General features: G+C 38.6%; 1 protein-coding gene across 7 annotated transcripts in view; it reads left to right on the top strand.

The window, feature by feature from the left end:
• Positions 1-19,365, top strand: part of PKHD1 (PKHD1 ciliary IPT domain containing fibrocystin/polyductin) — a 443,479-nt gene that overhangs the window by 190,780 nt on the left and 233,334 nt on the right. For 6 of the 7 annotated variants that reach the window (XM_084755074.1, XM_084755077.1, XM_084755075.1 and 3 more), the window contains 5 exons: positions 1,799-1,911; positions 4,729-4,834; positions 6,970-7,104; positions 15,227-15,359; positions 17,549-17,795. In XM_084755074.1, the coding sequence (XP_084611200.1) occupies positions 1,799-1,911; positions 4,729-4,834; positions 6,970-7,104; positions 15,227-15,359; positions 17,549-17,795 (734 nt within the window). The remainder of the gene's footprint in view (positions 1-1,798; positions 1,912-4,728; positions 4,835-6,969; positions 7,105-15,226; positions 15,360-17,548; positions 17,796-19,365) is intronic. The other variant, XM_084755076.1, reaches the window with a different exon arrangement.

Below are 19,365 nucleotides of genomic sequence, written 5' to 3'. Positions count from 1 at the left end.
GGCCCAGATGTGCCCCTGGTGGCAGCACAGGTCAGGTGGTCCCAGGTGGTATCACTGTCTGCTCATGTCAAGGGGTTCCTCATGACCATCCACTCTCCAGTTCTGCCTCTCTTCACTGTGCCCACATCCTTCTGTTTCTCTTTCTCTTCCATTTCTCCACCAATTACTTGCTCCTCTTAGCTGTGGTCTCTGAGTGTCTGAGGTCATCTCAGGAGTGCTCTTTGTAGTGCTAGCATTGCGACACTGGGGCAGGGGTGTCTAAGGCATGGTCTGGCCCCCAAGGCTTGCATGGTGCCAGACTGGCTAGCTCCCAATTTGGGGCCCCATGATACCAGTCTGGTGCCCCATGATACCAGTCTGGTGCCCCATGATACCAGTCTGGTGGTTGTCTTAGCTTGCTCCTCCACAGGCCTGTCTGAGTGGCATCATACAAGGGTTGTCTGTCTTAGGTTCCTCCAGTCTCCTGCAGCTTTCTCTCCTGAGAGCCTGTCTGGGACTGTGTGGTCCTGTGTGGTACTCGTCATTGGTCAGCTCCTTCTCAGGCTTGTTTTCTTCAGGGAATTTTAGGCCCCTGATCACTCAGGTGTTCGTAGATCAGAACACTGAGCGTACGCATAACCTCTCTCCTCTCTCCCATCTACTGCTGCACGTGTGACGTAGCAGCCACACCTGCAACACCTCTATGTGTAGGAGGAAATCATTATTTTTATTTTTTAGCTCTGTCTTAGTGTGTATTACACAGCAATGAAAATCTTGTAAATACTTCATATAATTTTTTTAAAAGATAACTTCGTCATAATTCTGTTTGATCTGAATTGAATTTCTAATTCAATTGGAATAGCGATTCATGGAAGAGCTAGATTTCATAAAAAACATATGAAAATATTAAATTATTTAGATAGTGTACCCTCTAAAGAAATATTGAAGTAATTTAGTAATCTGAACAGAACAAAAGTGTATGGAAGAGGTTTAGCTTGTAACTGAACTCAGCCAGCATGTCTCAGAACTAAGGATGAACAAAGGAGAACACTGCAACCTTAGCTATCTACGTTGGAAAACCACTGTGCCTCCTAGCATGTCACAATAAGGACTTCCCAAGTGACTCTAACTTCATATTAGGTGTCACAGGCAACCTTCTGTCTTAGTTAGGAGTTCTAGTGCTATGATAAAACACTGTGGCCAAAAGGACCTTGGGGACAAAAGAGTTCATTTCATCTTACATATCGAGGGAATGGCTCACCACTAAGTAAACTCCAGCAAGGAGCATAAGCAGTGTAGGAACCTGGAGGCAGCAACCGATGCAGAGGCAGTGGGAGAATGATGCTTACTGATGTGTTCCTCATAGCTTGTTTATCTTGCTTTCTTAAGCCATTTAGGGCCACCTTCCAGGAAGTGGTACCACCTGTGAACTGGGCCCACCCACATCAATCATTAATGAAGAAAATGCCCTCCTGACTTGTCTATAGATAGATCTTATGGGGTCGTTTTCTCAGTTGAGAGTCTCTCTTCCAAATGACTCTAATTTGTTAACATAAAACTAACCATGGATATCTTCTATCCATGGAAGTTTCAAGAAAGATTTAAAGTGGGATGCTAGCTACTGATTTATAATGTAGCCAAGATGTCTGGGGGTCGGCAAGTGGGGGTGGGGGTTGATCCTGTGGTGGAATCTGGGACAACTGAATGCACCATACCTGAAGAGAACAAAATAAGAAAGCACCAAAAATTCTCTTTTTTCCCCAGCAGAAGCCTTAGCATGTATGCAATAACTATTCTTCACATCCCTTAATTTCTTTAGGGTAACCGAGTATGCTCAGCTGGCTATGGCTATGTTTTTCACCTTGGGACCCACCATACCTCACACGCTCCACTCCTCTCCTTCACTTGGAACACTGCTCATTCTTGTACAAGGTAAAAAGCATTTTAAGTGCACTGCTTGTGCTTTAGCAATTTTTGTTTTTATGTACAAAGGGTGCATGATCCTAAGAATTTATCTAAGATCTGGCAATGCTACAATGTGTTGTTTTATAGCCATGTTATTGAAGAACTCTCAACATGAAATTGCAATATATATATATATATATATATATATATATATATGATAATCTTGGAGATAAGCATATATCTATGAATCCAACTCTATAATTTGCACCAACATTCATCACCTCAAAAATTTCCTGATAGTCTGTTTATTAATATACTATTATCGTAAAAAACATGTGCACCAATTAGGTATCCAATGGAATATTATTAATTATAGGCATTATGGTATACAGTGTATTTATAAGACCTATTCATGTCTGAAATTCTATTGTTTTGTATTTATCTGGCCCACTTACCCCCTAGACCCCTCAAACCACCATTTTTCTCTCTGCTCCTGAGACTTAGCTCCATTAGATTTCTGATATAAGTAGGTTTTTTTCCCTGGTTCTGGTTAATATCACTCAGTACACTATCTTATGAATTTATCAACATTAACCACAAGAAGCAGGGGTTTATCATTTTCAAGACTAAATTATATTTCATTGTAAGTATATATGACATTTTCTCCACTCATTCATTTATTGATGGATACCAAAGATGCTTCTTTGTCTACTTGTTGGGACAAAGAACAGATGTTAAACATGTTGATCACAATTTTTTTCACGGGAGGTAGAGGAGAAAGGAGTTACTTTAGAAGCCGGCAGAACAGACTATACCTTCTGTAGCTCAAGAAAATTCAGTGGAAATACAAATTGAATTTCCAAGGGGTTGATAGCAGCTCGCAATGCTGAGCCCTAGGGAGGCCAGTGGATATGGATCAGGAGGTGAGTGGAGAGATCAGTCTTGGAGGAGGAACCCTTTGCTTGTGTCTTGCCTATCAGAGAGAGATAAGATTTCACTCAAGTCCTCTAACAGAGAGTAAGGGCATCAGATGCTAAGAGAAAATACTTGAGGAAACAGGGTGACATAGGGAATTTAAGAATTAAGGCCAAAACTGTTGGTTCCAGGATCAGTTGGGTGCTGATGCAAATCCTAACATGCAAGTACTAAGTTCCTTTTTTTATTACTTAAAAAACAAGAGTGGAGTTCTTATTTGTAAAGTGGTAACAAATCTACACTGAAGCCTTGGTGTGAAGATTAGAGATGCTTCGGGCGATGTACCTGCAGGAAGCAAGTAACTGGTAGCTGAGGTACTGATGATGATAGAAAGGTATGCTAGGTACAGAAATGTACACTGAGACCCTGGGAAACAGTCATGGAGGAAGGGTAGGGAACTACTGCACAAGAAGGACTGGCTGAGAGGGAGATTGGTATAGATGTGGTGATGGCAGCATCCAGCTGTCCTGGCCGCCTTTAGAATGCGAGAGAAGAAAGCATTCAGACAAGAGCAAGATAGCAGTAGACCATGTAAGGATAGGAGTACAAAAGAGATGCGATTAGAACTGCTGGGGTTGACTCTACTGAAAGGAGTGAATTTAGAAGGGCTGGTGGAATATCAGGGAACATGACCCTGTGTTTATGGTTAAATACAGGAGCATGGCCCAGGGTACAGACAGAACAGGATGGGAGATGAGCAGTGTCCATCACAGAGGATGTTCCCAGGACTTACTTGTCCATTCTCCCAAATTTCATTATTTTTGTGTCTGACAAGGTATAAAACTACAGGCTATAAGGGACATTCAAACAACTTAATACAATCAATCCTCTTCTGAATAATCCAACTTTAAACTGGAAAATATACCTAAAATTATATTTTTAAAAAATGATGTGCAAGTGACCAGTGAGTGTATTAAAAGTACTTAAGACTGCTAATCATCAAAGAAATACAAATTAAAACCAGAAACCACTTTAATTTTACACCCATTAGAAAGGATATATTCAGAGTGATGAATGATAGTATTGGCATTGGAATGGGATAAAAAAAAAACTTATAAATTACCAGTGGTGGGATGTTATATAATCATTATACAAAACAAGATGATCCCCTAAGGAAATTAGAAATACAAGTACCATTACAGATATACACCCAGAGAAAGTGAAATCGATTGAAGAGATAGTTGCACTCTCACATATATTGTAGCACTATTTACAATAGTGAAGAAATGGAATCGATTTGTGACTATCACCCAATGAATGGGTAAAGAACGTCTCTCTCTCCCTCTCTGTCTCTCTCTGTCTCTCTCTGTCTCTCTGTCTCTGTCTCTGTCTCTGTCTCTCTTTCTCTCTCCCTCTCCCTCTCTCTCTCTCTCTCTCTCTCTCTCTCTCTCTCTCTCTCTCTCTCACACACACACACACATACACACATGCACACATATTAATATGATTCAGCCTTAAAAATATAAAATACCATGGTGGAACTGGAGTTATATTAAGTGAAGTAAGTCAGACATAGACAAGTACCATGTGATCTCCCTTACATGTAGGACTGAATATTCTGGCCATAAATAAATTGAAAATTAAAGTTGCCAAATGCTGGAAGTGAGGGTAGTGAGCAAAGTCAGTCAGCCTAAGTTACAGTTAGGCAGTAGTAAGTTCTGGAGTTCTGTACAGGATGTTAATTACAGATAATAATGCTATATAATTTGAAAACTACACAATATAGTTGTACATTGAAGTATCACACACACATCTGTGAAGATGTTCCATGTTTATATGTCCGTTTTGAGAAAAACATGTTAAACCCCTTTTAGTTCCAATGGGGGAAATGTTGATTAATTTATTTTCATTCTTTGCTTTGCTTTCTAGGTATGGTCTCCTTATATATCCTAAATTTCAGCCACTTTGGAATAATGGCACTGGCCTCACTGTGTTCCAAAACTTCATGGTTTGGGGAAGTTCAGGTGGTGCCCAGGTATGTTTTTGTTTGTTTGTTTTTGTTTTTTAGCACATATATGACACATATGACATAACATATATGTCTTTGTTTTCTAGAGATAGGTTAACACATCACTCTTTCTAGAGGGTAACAGTTTTATGAGAAAGAGAACACTGTAATGCTATCACAACTAGTGTCAAGGGCATCACAGTGTGTGTATGTGTGTGTGTGTGTGTGTGTGTCTGTGTCTATGTGAGGCATTGAATGAACAAATCCTTATCAGAGTTCCTTCTTTTCATGGGTTCTTCCAACAGTGCTAGCAGAGAATAGGGTTTTTAGGGACATACACAGTAAGGAGACGTTGACTGTGGAAGCTCATCTATCCATCCCTTCCAGTTCCTACTTATGAAGAATCAGAAAGTAAAGGACTTGGTAATGTCACACACTTGATCAGGAACACAACCAACTTCAGTGTACACATACACAACTATGTGTTCAGTAGTATAATGCTCTGGATAAGGAATGTTTCATTCTTAAGAAAAACATGGCTTCTCAATGGAAAACAGTTGCAGTTCTGGCTGTCACTGGCTGGCATGTCAGTGCACATGATTTCCTATTTTTTTTCTCAAAAGAAATAATAGATTCATGTTTACTCATTTAGTTATTATCACCACAGTGACTCTTTAAAATGGAACTTTGCCTGCTTACTGTTAATGAGGAACAACTAAAATTACCAGAGTAAAAAAATACTACAAAGAGAAACTTGCATGCATTCCATCTATGCAATGTTGAAATCTGCAGCCTGGAATGCATAGATGAGGAAATGTTTGTAGTGCATTTAGCGACTAGAACAAGACCAAAAATCACAGTAAGAGTCAAACATTTATTCAAGTTCTCAATAAAAGCAAGACAATTTTGGATGAAGAAAGCCTAAAATACGTGATTAGGATAGCTAGCAAGGACATTCCTAATTGTGTTTAATATTTTGTTTAATTGACTTTTTTTTTAAAGTTTTGTGCATGGAGGAATACTTTTCAAGTCCAATAGATAACTATTGATTTGAACTAAAGGGCTAATCAATTTCAATGGTGAATAATAGTTTAGAAACTTTATTTCCATCAAGTTTTATAAAAGTAGTATTTCTTTTATAATAAAGATAATAGTACACTATGAACGCTGTGCTCACAGGTATACTTCGCTAGTGTGGAACTTCAAATCTGAGGTTTGCTATGCAAAGGCTTGGAGTTATTATTTTTGAATATATTTTCAAATGTGTTATTTGTGGATTCCTGTAATTAGGTAGTAGTTGGTGTCAAGTCAGTTCAGGCCTTACTGGTTGCCAATAGTCTTGCCTTGAGAAAACTGTTATCTTATATAATGTTCACATGCAGACATATTAGAAAATCCATGCAAACAACCTGAATGACACATGAAAGCATAACAACATCATATGTCAAGGATACCTAGGTCTTATTAGGACACTTTCAATTCAAGTATGAATATAGATATGATGTAATTTAATGAGCAAGGGATGGCCATTAGGTCATCTGCTGGTCCTCATTTTAAAGAAGGCAAACCTCAGGCCTAGGGAAAGTTAAGATCACCTTGCCCAAGATTACCTTGTTACTACGAGAGTGAAGTGAATAGTAAGAACATTTCAGAGGAGTGGGATGCTTTCTCAGCCTACTGACTTGTGTTACTCCTTCATCTCTCTGTAGAGGTGCTAGCGCAGGTATTCATAAATATGTATGCACATGTTAAATCCACACACAAGGAACCTGTAGACACGCTGAATTATGGATTTTCTATTTGCAATCTTCTGACTAGCTCTGTTAATGCTGTATTAAAATGTTAAACACTCAAGTTTTTGAATGCTATACTTTTATGAATTAATTTTGCACGTTTGGGGAATGTAAGATTGTTTTAAATATGTGTACAGCTCACATAGAATTTTTAATGCATTGCCTGTTAGAGGAGAAATGTAATTTCCAAAGAGATTTGTTATCTAGTTTGAGTTGTCTTTACTGATATTGATAGATAAAACCTGCTTAAATATGTCAGTGTGCTTATTTACTTATTTATACTTAATCAATATTTAAAGAGGACTTAGAATGTCTGCGAGAAAAACCAATCCTTATACCTTTGGCATAATTTAGGCTGTTATTTTATAGATTTTTAGAAGTAGCAATCTACACCTGAAAAACTTCCAAGTTTATGCATGCAGAGATTGTGGAATTGACATTTTGGAAAGTGATGCAAATACTTTGGTTACTGACAGCTTTTTACTTGGTCATTTCAGCCATAAGGTAGGTGCCTTACTGAGGTGATTTTGGGTTGTTCATCTCAGTACAGAACCATGTATACTGGTCTCTCTGATGATCTAGTACATAATTATAATAGAAATTAGTAGTAAATCATGGTAAAGGGAATAATTTTATTTGCAATAATCATATTAATAAATACTTCAAGTTTTTAATAGGGGAGCACTTTGTTTGCAATAGTGATAGCATTAATAATATACTTCAAGTATATAGAGTTTCAGTATTGAGTCCATGTAAATCATAAGTTAGTAATGGTCTGAAGAATATTTACTTGATTTAAATGTAGATTAATGTGTATTTCAATAATAAACACAAGAATTTGAATGTCATGGTTCAGACCTATAATCCTAGCAATTTGGAGGCAGAAGCCAGGGATTTGACACAGGTTGAAGGTAAGGTCGGTGTAGAAAATGAAACTCTATGTCAAAACCAAAAGCAAACAAATAATCTTCCACCCTGATGAATTAGTTTCATTTTCTAGTTTAAATTTCTCCGAGACTATGGAAAGCACAAAGCCATACTGTCCCTCTGCTATGGTGTTCTACAATTCTTCATCACATTTCTGCATCATTACCCCATCTAGCATGTCACCCCTAAATAGATGGATCAGACTATTATATGATATGAGTTTGCCTAGTGAGCTTTCTGTTCATGTCTCTGAAACTTAGGAGAGTGTGGTGGCTGTGGGTTGCCTGGTAGGGAGTGCTTCTGAGTCCTTCCAGGGGGTGGGTCAAAGATAAGAGTGTGTTCCTGGTATTGGGAGCTGACAGAAAGGAATAAGGGTGGCCTAGGGGTGAGGTTGAAAGAGTCCATAAGAGGGAGGAAAGCTAGGTCTGCCTTGAGGATCTGTGGACTCCCAGGAAATGGAAGAAGAGGGGGACAATGACCTTCAGTAGGTGGTCTGCCCCAGGGCTGTGGGTAAGACCTGGAACTGGAAACAGGAGGCAGGAAGAGGAGTAAAGACTGCCTACCTCATCCCCTGGCTGCTTGTCCAGTGGGCTTCCAGGGAAAGAGTGTCTCCACTATTGGTGGCTGAGAAAAAGGAATGTGTGTGATAAGATTTCAGATGGGATGGTATAACCCTTTCTAAATCTGAGTTTCTATATTATAAAAAAGATTATAGATGGCTTCTCCCTCATTTCACACTCCAAGGAACCCTGTGAGTTCTTTTTGCATTGCCATACCAAAATATGTGCACAAACAACTTAGGGAGGAAACACTTATTTTGGCTCACAGTTTCATGGAGTTCAGTCCTACATGGTAGGGAAGGAATGGCGGCTGGAAATTGTGATAGATGCTCTTCATATCACTGCAGATAAGAGGTAGAACATGTGATAGGAGCCAGGGGTTGCATATAACACTCAGCATTATACTTCTGCTAAGCTAGTCTCCACCTCCTCAAGGTTCTGTGGCCTTTGAAAATGCTGCCGCTCACTATAGAACAAGTATCGGGAAGCAAGCATATGATGGACACTTCATACTCAAGGTGTGACACATCTGAGTATAGTCTAAAGGGACTTCTCAGGTTAGCAGGACCATTTTCCCTGAAGGAAGTTCTCAAGCACACCTGGCCTCTTAGGCTCCAGACTTCAGTAATTTCCTGTGTCCTTATTTCTGAAAGAGCCACACGAACATTGGCAATGACATTTATATCTCTTACCTTTCTTGTGGCTGTGGCAAATGCTCATATGGGTCTATTTTGGCTAGCATTCAGAAAGTATGGTTACCATGATGGAAAGTCACTGAAGCAGAAACAAGAGACAGTTGATCACATGGCATCCATAGTTAGACAGTGATAGAGAAATGCTTGTGTTCAGCTTGCTTTCTCATTTTTTCCCAAAGTCCTGGAGTCTATCTCCCATTCAGGGTGGGGTTTTCTAGCTCAGGCAACCCGATCTATTTTCTAGCTCAGGCAACCCGATCTAACTAACCCCTATGAGACAGGCCCAGAGCCATAATTTTTAGGTGATTGTGGACCCTGTCAAACTAACAACAATGCCAGCCAATCACAACACTTTAAACAATTTTGTAGATAGAAGAAGGCTTGCCTGATTCTGAGGATCTATGGGGAGAATATTCACTTTGCCTTGTTCCTGAATGTATCTAGAAAAAAAATTCATATGGTAATTAACTCTTGTACTTGCATCGGCAGTTATTTCACAGATAGATCATAAATTAAGGTTTAAAAATATTTAAATTATTTTCTTAAGTTGCATTTTTTTCCTTTATGTAGTTCTCAACTTTTTCGTTAGCTCTCCTTGGAACCATCCCTTTTCATGCAGTTTGTTCTTTTCCCTGAGAGTCCTGGTGACTGAGAGCTGACTTGCCTCTCCAGCCTGCAGTGTTTCCAGAGGCTGTGCTGCAAGGCCAGTGGACCCTGCATCCAGTAATGACCTTAGAATACATACTAATGCAAGATGCCCATCAAGCCGAGTAACTGTCCTGGCGAATCAATGTTTTAGTCTCTTAATTGATGTTAACTAGACATCATAATTAGTGGAAGAGTGACAGAAATTAAGATGTAAATTATGACCGAAGGATACTTACCATGAGACAATAAAAAATAATCACACCCCTGAGGTTATTTACTAGAATTACAGTCTAGCTGATGGCCTCTGAGACTCTTAATACATGCAAGCCAGGAGCTTACTAATAAAAACTCCTGAACAAGTTTGTTCTAGAGAATTCTAGGTAATGGCCATTTACTCAGATAAGAAAACCTCTCAGTGTTATATCGAGGTTGTTCAGACTGTATTAACAGATAGAACAAAATGGAGATGTCCAGTGACTTTAGCTCTGGATTCGTGCTGAGTGTTGGAGGGAAGGAGGGCAGGCTTGCTGTTCTCCTGGCTCGTGATCAAGTGCTGTTCACTACATATGGGCTTCGGTGGGAAATATTTACCAATTGCTAGGTCATTTTCCCTGAAGAATTGTCTAAGAATATCTTGTCCTAAGGGAGTGTTTTATAAACACACTGGCTAATTTCATTTATCCTATGTCGTTCTTTACTGTAAAACTGTTCGGATTTGCAATCTCAAATAAGTCTAAAGATGTAGAACACACTATGGGAATTACAACTAATCAAATCGGGCCATCCTAGCAGTTTCTGCTAAATAAATACATTTTACCAGCTCTTTCCCAAATAAATAAATAAATAAATAAAGTGGGATAACAGATATGTTAATTGTTGTCATTAAAACAACTATTTTATTGTCTACTTGGACACTGTGGTACTGTAATTCTTAAAAATACACAATAAAATAAATGTGCAAAAAAATTAAAAAGGATTGGAGTGTCTGAGAAATTCTGTGATTGACACAAAAACAACAAAATAACAATCTTCAATTAATAGACTTTTAAAGTTTATTTTGGAGTCACATTGTCAGGTATCTGTTTTAAAAATTAAATGCAAGGAGGATGCTGAGCTCACTGTGGAATACGATTTTTGGTTTCTGTCTTTCATCCTTTCCTGACTTTGTGGAATTAAGGTTGTTGTTGTTTTTGTTCTGTTTTGTTTTTCCAGAGAGTTTGGCCTTCTCACTCACATTTAATTGATAGCATACAATTATTGTAAGGTAACCATATCCTCCAACAGATACTGGTTCGTGTTTCTTTTTAGGAGAGTGGAATTAAGTGTGTGTTTGTGATGGCACTCTCATCTGCTATGTTACCTACGTGTTCACGTGCATAGAATACTTTCCTTTGAATTCAGGAAGAAAGGTTCGGGTACCATCATGCCACATTGTAGTTTTGTCAAGCAGTTTCTCATGCTTGCTGCTCAGCATCCTATTTAATTTTCACCGCTTTCATGTTTAGAAGCATCCTGGTTTGGGTTTAAATTATGGCCTCCCTATACCCCTGAGTATCTGCAGGATGACTTATCTTTTTTTGTTGCTGTTGGAAATAATTTGTTTTTTGTTTAAAGCAGCCAGCCATTTTTACAGGTGTGAAAGATGTAGTATAGATGTGTGTATGTGTGTGTGTGTGTGTGTGTGTGTGTGTGTGTGTGTGTGTGTCTGTGTGTGTGTGTGTAGATGTAGTATAATATATGCAAATATATTCCACATGACTTAGTGGAAAAAAGTAGATGATAAGAATAAGATGGCAACGTGTAAATTGTTGAGCCTGGATCATTGTTAAGCAAAAAAATTCTCCATACTTGCAACTTCTTCGTTCACTTGAAAAATGTTTATAATAAAAATGTGAATTAATATACCCAGCAGCTGCTGAAGAGGCTGCTCCATCCTTCCTCCATTTTCTCCAGGGGTTATTTCTCATTTTCATTGGGGATTTGTCTACCTCAGTTTAGACCTTTCATCTTTTTCGTTTCTCTAAATTCTGTTGCAGGGACCCTCTTTTCTCAATATGCTTGCTCCTGCTGGGAGAAATCTCATTTTCTCTTGTGGTTTCAATTACCATCCATGCTGATGTGTCCCGTGTATTTGCATTTTCTGCCGTCTTCTTTTGTGCTTTCAGCTTTAATCATTATTTTTGTTTTCCTTTCCCCCACTTTTTAAACTTGATTTGTATTGTCCTGTGTTGCATCTTTTCGAAGATATTTTCCTCATTTCTCACATACTCATTACGCTTTGACATTGTAGCTATTGGGATTAAAATTTTAACATGCCTGCTGGTTGTGATGATGTTGTAATTAAATTAACGATGTTAAACCATACCTCAGCAATCCCAGACTTCAATTTTTAAACTTCTTTCCTTTTCTTTTTTTAATTCTCAAGAGATCATGCATGCATATAATACATTTTGACCAAGTCTACTCCTTCGTTCCTTTCACTCCAACTCCTCCTTTTTCTACCCCACTATTCCTTCATGTGATCTTTTTACTAAAAAAAAAAAATCTATTGAGTTCACTTAGTGAAACCTGTGTGAGCAAGGACATAAGTCCATCTACTGGAACATGGTTACCTTCTCACGGACAACACCCTCGAAGAAAACTATCTCTCCCCGTCTCAGCAGCCACCAAGGGCCAGAAAGTTCTCAACTAGGGAGGGGCTTTGTTTACTTTCTTTCTTTACTTAGCCTGCCAACCCCAGCTATTTTCACTTTCTACTGGTCTTCCTTTTGAGAGTAAATGTTACATGGAAATATTTGCAGAGAAAAGCACACAGTGTGGTTTGTAAGCACATTTTTAATTAAAACAGAATTACCTCATTTCCCCCATTTCCCTTTTCTCCCTTCAAACTCTTTTATACCCTCCAACTCTCAAATTGGTAGTCCTTTTACTCCTGGACAAAGAACTATCAGCAATTAATTACTGTTAGAAGAGGGAAAATTAACTTCTCCTAGGGACAGGCCCTGGTAGTAGTTATAGAATACACAGTAGTCAGCCTTGAAATCAAATACACACAAACAATGAAAGAGGGTTCAGAAGACTGAAGTTATATTTTTATGCATAATACACATGCATATGTATGTGTGTAACAATAGTGATCGCCATTTTCTTACAAAGCAAACCAACCGTGTGCCACCCAGATCAGAAGGCTACTCATTTCTCTTGCCGAGACCCCTTTGTAGTCCTAGATTTAAACTCAAGTCTCCTCAGCTGAAGGAGAACCATGATTCGGACTCATAGCGGTACGAATTGATTTTTTTTTCCTTCTTGTTATTTGATATAACAGAGCCACAGAGCACATAACTCTAGAGTTGCTGGGTTTCTTCAGCACACTAATATGCCCATGATCTTTCTCTCTGTGTTCCTGTGCTGTAGGAGTTGATTCCAGTCTTTGTGTGTTATTCAATTTTATGACTGTATCAAATATTTTCTCGTGATCCAATTCTGCTTATTGAGTTCGCACCAGGAATTGTTGGTATTTGACAGTTTCTAACTATTTTCACCCTTACGTTTCTCATTAAAAAATATCTGTATAGACTCTTGGAGCTTTAAAACTTACGCTGAAAACTCATGTAATTCAACTCTCTCATTTCGGAGCGGGGGGTGGGGGGTGGGGGTGGGGGTGGTTGGGGGGGTAGGAAATTCAGGTTTAAAGCACATTTCCCAGAACCATTCAGTGGGGGAAGTGGAATGTTCTATGGAAGTCCGTCTCCCCTTTCCAGAGCTTCCAGAAGCTTCCAGCATGCACACTTCTCTGTGCTCTGCAGCAGGCTTGCGTCTGGTAGTAGATTGTTCATTTCAACTGTCCATTGAGATATTTCCACACCCCTCCCCTCAGACATTTTTTCTTTGTAAATTCATTGCTTAAGTTAAGGTGCAAAGTAGGGTTTCATCATAGCATCTTTGTAGATGTTGCAATACACCTTGCAGTTGCACCTCCATTTCCCCTCCTGTCTTCTCTTGTTATCCGTCCTCTTTTTCTACCGAGCCCCATTCTTCTTTCTGCTTTCATCTCACTTGCATTCCTATTGTCCTATGTTTTTATGCTCACTTCGTTAAGATTCTTTCTTCCTAGGTCCCCAAGGAAACTCTGTAGCTTTCTCAATTGCCAGCTTTCTACTTCTCTATTGTCCATGCCCAGGACAGGATGATACTTCCCTTAGTGCAGGCAATGTGATACAGTGGACAGCCACTCCTGTCTGAAGAACCTTTGCTTGCCTCCCCCCACCCTTTGCAGTTGTTCTACCACCCCTTTGTATAGTGGTGATGTTTGCCACTCTGTCTTTATTAGGAAGAGAATCTATTAATGATTATGTTATCATTTTCTTTTGATTTTTATACTAACTTTACATACATTGAGTGTTTATTTTTGTTGTTTGTTTATATTTGTTGCTGTTTTTCCTATTGGAGATTTTTGAAAAAAATACTTTAATAGTTCTCAACTGTGAAACTATTTTCATTGATGGGACATTTCAGAGCCAGTCCCTTAGCTGAATGGGCTTTGATGAAGACGTTTTTATAGGAAAATCTTAGAGTCATGTTTTCATTTTAGACATTTAAAAACGTGTCTTTCTCTCTATTATCTGTAGAGAAGCTAACCTTTTCGATGTACCTTTCTGCATTTCAACACATGTATACATTTGTGTCATTAGAACTACCATAATCAATATCCAGAAGTGCTGTCTCCACCTCTGCTCCCATAGGCACCCTCTCTCTAACCCTACTCACCGCTAACACGAACCGTCACTAAGCTGGGATGGCTTCTTGTGCAATAATCACATAAATGGGATCATATGGTTCGCATCCTTTTGGAATTGGCTTCTTTAATTGCCAAATGTTTTTATAGTTTCATTCAACTTGTTGTATTTTGCACCATTAATGACTTCTATGCTACTGCCATGGTCTAGCATAGTTTTTTTTTTGCTCACTTGCTGAAAGCCATTTGAGCTGCTTCTAGATCTGGTGATAATAACCATTTTGGTATAACCACTTAGGCAATATTTTTGTATGAATGTCACTTCTTTTTTCTATAAGATCATTACCCAGCAATTGAATGGCCGTGCCATGTGAGACACGAGGAGAAGCTGCCAAAGTGGTTTCCACTGTGGCTTTCCCACTGTGTCTTCCATCTTCCTATGTGAGCTTTAGTAGAGGCACCTCATCTTCATAGGTTCTTGACACTGCCGTTTATTTATTTGTTTATTTTAAATTTTTATAATTTAATCACATTACATCCTGATTGTTACCCCCTCTCTCTTATCTCCCCTTTCTCGCCCTCCCTCCTTCTTCTGCCCTATTCCCTTCTCCTAGGCCTCTGACAGGCCCCTCCCCCACTATCTGACTGCAGCCTATCTAGTCTCGTCAGGATAGCTTGCATCCATTAAAAAAAAAAATCTAAAGTTCTAATCTATGTATTATATCTTACTTGCATTTCCTTACTTTATATGATGTTAAACATTTAAAATACGGCCAGTTACCATAGACACATTTTACTTTAGAGTTATATCCTAACTTTTTCCTTGATTGTAAGTTGAGTGTTTTTTTTTATTTTGAGATTTGTGGTTTCTGTTTCCTAGATATATTCTTTTTTCATAAATATGAGTAGAATGTGTTCTTTGAATAATTTCAGTATGTAGATTGCAAATTCTTGTTTTAATTACTTTTGCATTATGACTACATTTCGTATGACTGGTAGTCTTCCTTTTTTTTTTTTTTTTTTTCTCTTTCTCTCTCTGTTAAAAAAAAAAAAAACTACAGGGAAGTCTCTGTATGTCAGCTGGAATTAAAACTCCCAAAAGATGGGAACTGATGATTTCTAATACAACTTTTGTTAATTTTGATCTCAACTGTGTGGCCATCAGAACCTGTTCTGGCTGTTCCCAGGGACAGGGTAAGTTTGAACAGACAGGACAGATAGTAAACAAGACCAGTGCTCAGGTGAGTATGACAAAGAATGGCAGAGGCTTTATGAATCAATATTTCTTTAAGTTGTAAGATTATATCAACAGAAACTATTCAAGTTTCACAAAGGAATTTAGAAGGATAGGTGTTCCCCACATGTGTTCTGGAATTCCCATCCTCTGTATGTCTCAGAAAGTGTCACATTCTGTTAAGCTTCTATGGCTCATTTGGTCTTTCAGCTTCACGGGGTGGGGAACTCTCTGTTGGTTAGTGCCCATTTTTAAACTGGAACATGCAAGAAAGGCTGCTGCCTATAGTTAGAAGTTCATCTATAAGATGAATAAATGAAATTAGTTGGATGATGACCACATGGGCATAAACTGGCTTGATTGTACCTCTGATGAAAGAGTCTGAGCCAGGGTACCTAATGCTTTCAACAACTTAGTCTGGGATGTGTACACAAAGAAAACAAGGGCAATTCTTGATGTCTTGTTAACGGTGACACAGAGTGGTGAGAAATAACTTCCTGGAGGACTCCTGGGCCAAGGCAGAGAACGATTTAGTTGATCTGATTGTTGTAAACAGCCAAACCAAGTAATTCAAGTAAATATGCTCTTGTGGTTTGAATCACCAATTTAGATAATTGTTTGTTTTTTTAATTAAATGAGTAATCAGCAAGTTCCCACTTTACTATTTTATCCCTATGTAGGAAGAGCCAAAGGTTGGGGTATTAGAGTTTAAGATTGTGAAACAGTCATAGGAATATTAAAATGCCCTATGGTGAACACATCAGTTCATAGTTCTCTGATTCTTTGATGACTTTATGTCATGCATCAGATATTGAACAAAAAAGATCTTGTCACTGGATAATGTTGGGTGAATAAGCTTTTAAAAAATGTCTATTATAGGCTCTGCATAAGGAACTAGAGGGAACAAACAGGGGGAAATGCACAATTCTTCAAAAATAAGTATCAGAGAACATAATTTCAGAAGAGTGGCGCGAGCAGTGTTAGTGAAGTGATCACAGTCAATGAAGGACCAGGGATGGATTTATTTGGAGGGGTGATTCTCCTGCAGGGCTTCACAGGGTATAGAAAACTACAACAGGAAAGAAGGATGAATTCTAGGTATTAAAAAACAGCATTGGCAAAATCTTAGAGATTTTATACATCAGGTTTTTGCTTTGGAAATGAAACATACATCCAGAGTAAGGCCATTATAGAGGCCAGGGTGCTGTGATATTAGTAAGTTTCATACTTTACAAAATAGACATTACACGTGCTTCACTGTGTGTAGTTCACTGATAAGCACAGTGAAAATGCTACATCTTTGCACATCTTGCTCTTACATTTTGTCTTTAATTTATGTATTTTACAATGTAGTTAACACAATGTTATTGCAATGTATTATTGGATGTTGTGTACTTTCTCCTCTAGTGACAGGAAGTATGAATTAAACATTTTCCTAGATAGGTGGGTTGGCAGTGGTGGTGACATCAGAGTATGTGCCAAGAAGTGTGGCCTAGAGCTAATATTTATAAAGTGTGCTCCCAATGCTACTTATACTAATGGTTATAGTAGGATGTTGGTTTTGAAAGGAAGTTGTTAAAATATAAGCCTCACAGTGTGAAGTATCATTGATGAAGTTGGGCTTACAACAGAGGAATGGAAGCCAAAAGATTAAGAGAGTAGAGTGTGACACCTTTAGTGTTTAGAGAGCTAATGCTTGTGCTTCTGTTTCTTAATAGAAGGTCCCCATCCCACACGGTATGCTTTGTACCTGGGGATACTGTTCTGTTATTGAGAAAGTTCTATTTATTGTAGGAAAATTAACATACAAACTTCCCAGTTGTCAGTATCACCAGCAACGTGACAGTTGTGAAACCCATAATGACTCAAAAGAATGCCAGATGCCTCTTGGAGAATGAAATAACCCCGGGTACAAAGTCACTGCCCTACAGAACAAACTGAACTGTGTCTGACCATATTATTCTTGGCCCCCAGTATCTCTGGTGCATGTATCCTGACATAAGGAGATACTTGTGTTTTTATTCTTGAGTGAAAAACTGAACAAGCTATAAAATTATATAACACTCTAGTACTGAAAGGAATCCTGTGAATTTAGTTGCCTTTTGTAATAACAGACTCATATCACGTGTAACTGTCTTCTAATTTGTAGGTGGATTTACTGTGAAGACAAGGCATTTGAAGTTTGCAAACTCTTCAAATCTAGTAGCATTTCCATTTCCTCATGCAGCAGTTTTGGAAGACTTGGATGGCTCCCTGTCTGGGAAAAATGGAAGTCACATTCTTGCATCTATGGAAACCCTCTCAGACACATGCATGGCCAATGCAAGCTTCAGTCAGATTGTCCCTGGCAGCATCTGCGTGGAAGCTGTTCTATTTCATCGTATGTCTATTGGTTTGTAAGTAGATTTAGCTCCACTTCTTAGCTTGTCAATGGGCACGTGCATGACATTCAGGCAGCCCAAGATTATAGACGGGAAAGAGTTTTTTGATGACTTGAAGTATTTTCCTTGAAAAGTGAAGTGGGACTAATGTTGACCACAGCCAAGTCATGAACTTCTGGTGGTTTTAGGCTAACTCAAATGATATCTGGCAGGATCTTCATACCAGATGTCTTGGCCCTTGACCCCTTATTGACATTTTGAGGTAACAGTTTCTTCTTTAAAAGACTCACGACTAGGAAAATGTTTGAAAGTTATTTAAATGACAAGTAGTATTTTTTAAAAATCCAATAATGCCATCCTCATTTATATACACGCATTTTCCCCAAGCTCTTTTTAAGTGTTCATTGTGCTTCTGGGGAGCAATTGCTGATGCCTTCTCTGATGTGCCAGGGTGCTTCACTCTAGTTCATTTTCCTTGTTAATTTCATGAACTATTGGATCCGTACACTACCTTTCCTATTAATATTGAAGCAAGGACTCCTTGGTTATGCTACTCAAGCTACCATTAAGTCAGCAGCTGGGCTGTTTATAATGCATAATAGGATTGCCTCTGCCCTCTTTAATTTCCAGGTAATGATTGCTGAGTGTCTGGGGTTCTCTCTTTTACCTATTTCAAATGCATTGTATATATTTAGCCACACTTATTTCCTCCCTTTAAGTGTCCCAACTCCATGAATATTAAGCCAAGTAATTCCGTCAGACCGCATTGGCAACTTATTTGAAGGAGTAAACTCCAGAGGGGGAGAATCACACCAACTGCATACTGAGTACACAGAGAACTGCATCTTCTCTTCCTTCTTTGGAAGACTTAAAAATGTAGTAATCTTTGAATAGTCCAAATATTTTCTCTTTCTGCTTTCCAAAGTACTCCTTCTTTTCTCTTCTGTCCAAGGGCCCCAACCCCACTGAGTAATGTAAGAGTGATAGAGGGAGAGATTTTTTCACTTCTAATTTTGCTTGTGCAGAGTATAGCCTCTTCAGGAATGTAGCCAGACTTTCATTACCACCATTACGCTTTTATGAAAACTGGTTTTAATGACTGTTGGTCACTACTTTCTTTTTTATATTATTTTTTTTTCCCTACGTGATGATAATAAGAGATCTGTGTGAGGAACATCATGAGCTTGTATGATATTTATCTATAGGCATTTGCCAAACTTGTTTTTAAATGGCTTTAAGGTTCGCTTAGGTGGCCTCTGGGGCACTGAAGAGGCACAATGAAGGCTCTTCTGTGCTTCATCCTTGTCCCAATATCTGTTCTTAGAGATCTCCCAGGCTGTGTAGCACTTAGCTGCAAAAACAGGTCAAAATTTTCCTGCCTGGGTCGGATGACATAGATGACAGTGCTAATGTTATTTTCTAGGTAGAGTCCCAAAGATTTCTAGTAATGTGAAATAGTCACCCTGTTTTATTTTAATGTGACCCAAGTTTTAAAATACAAAACCCCATGTCCTGGAAACCTCTTTAGTACCACAAAGTCAAAGGAGATTCTTTGCCCTACTGCCAATACTTCTGCTTTAAGAGT

The sequence above is a fragment of the Acomys minous genome (genome assembly GCF_964271855.1).
Source record: "Acomys minous genome assembly, chromosome: 13".
NCBI classification, from domain to species: Eukaryota; Metazoa; Chordata; class Mammalia; order Rodentia; family Muridae; genus Acomys; species Acomys minous.
The sequence above is the reverse complement of the archived record's forward strand: the minus strand, read 5'-3'. Positions and strand labels throughout refer to the sequence as shown.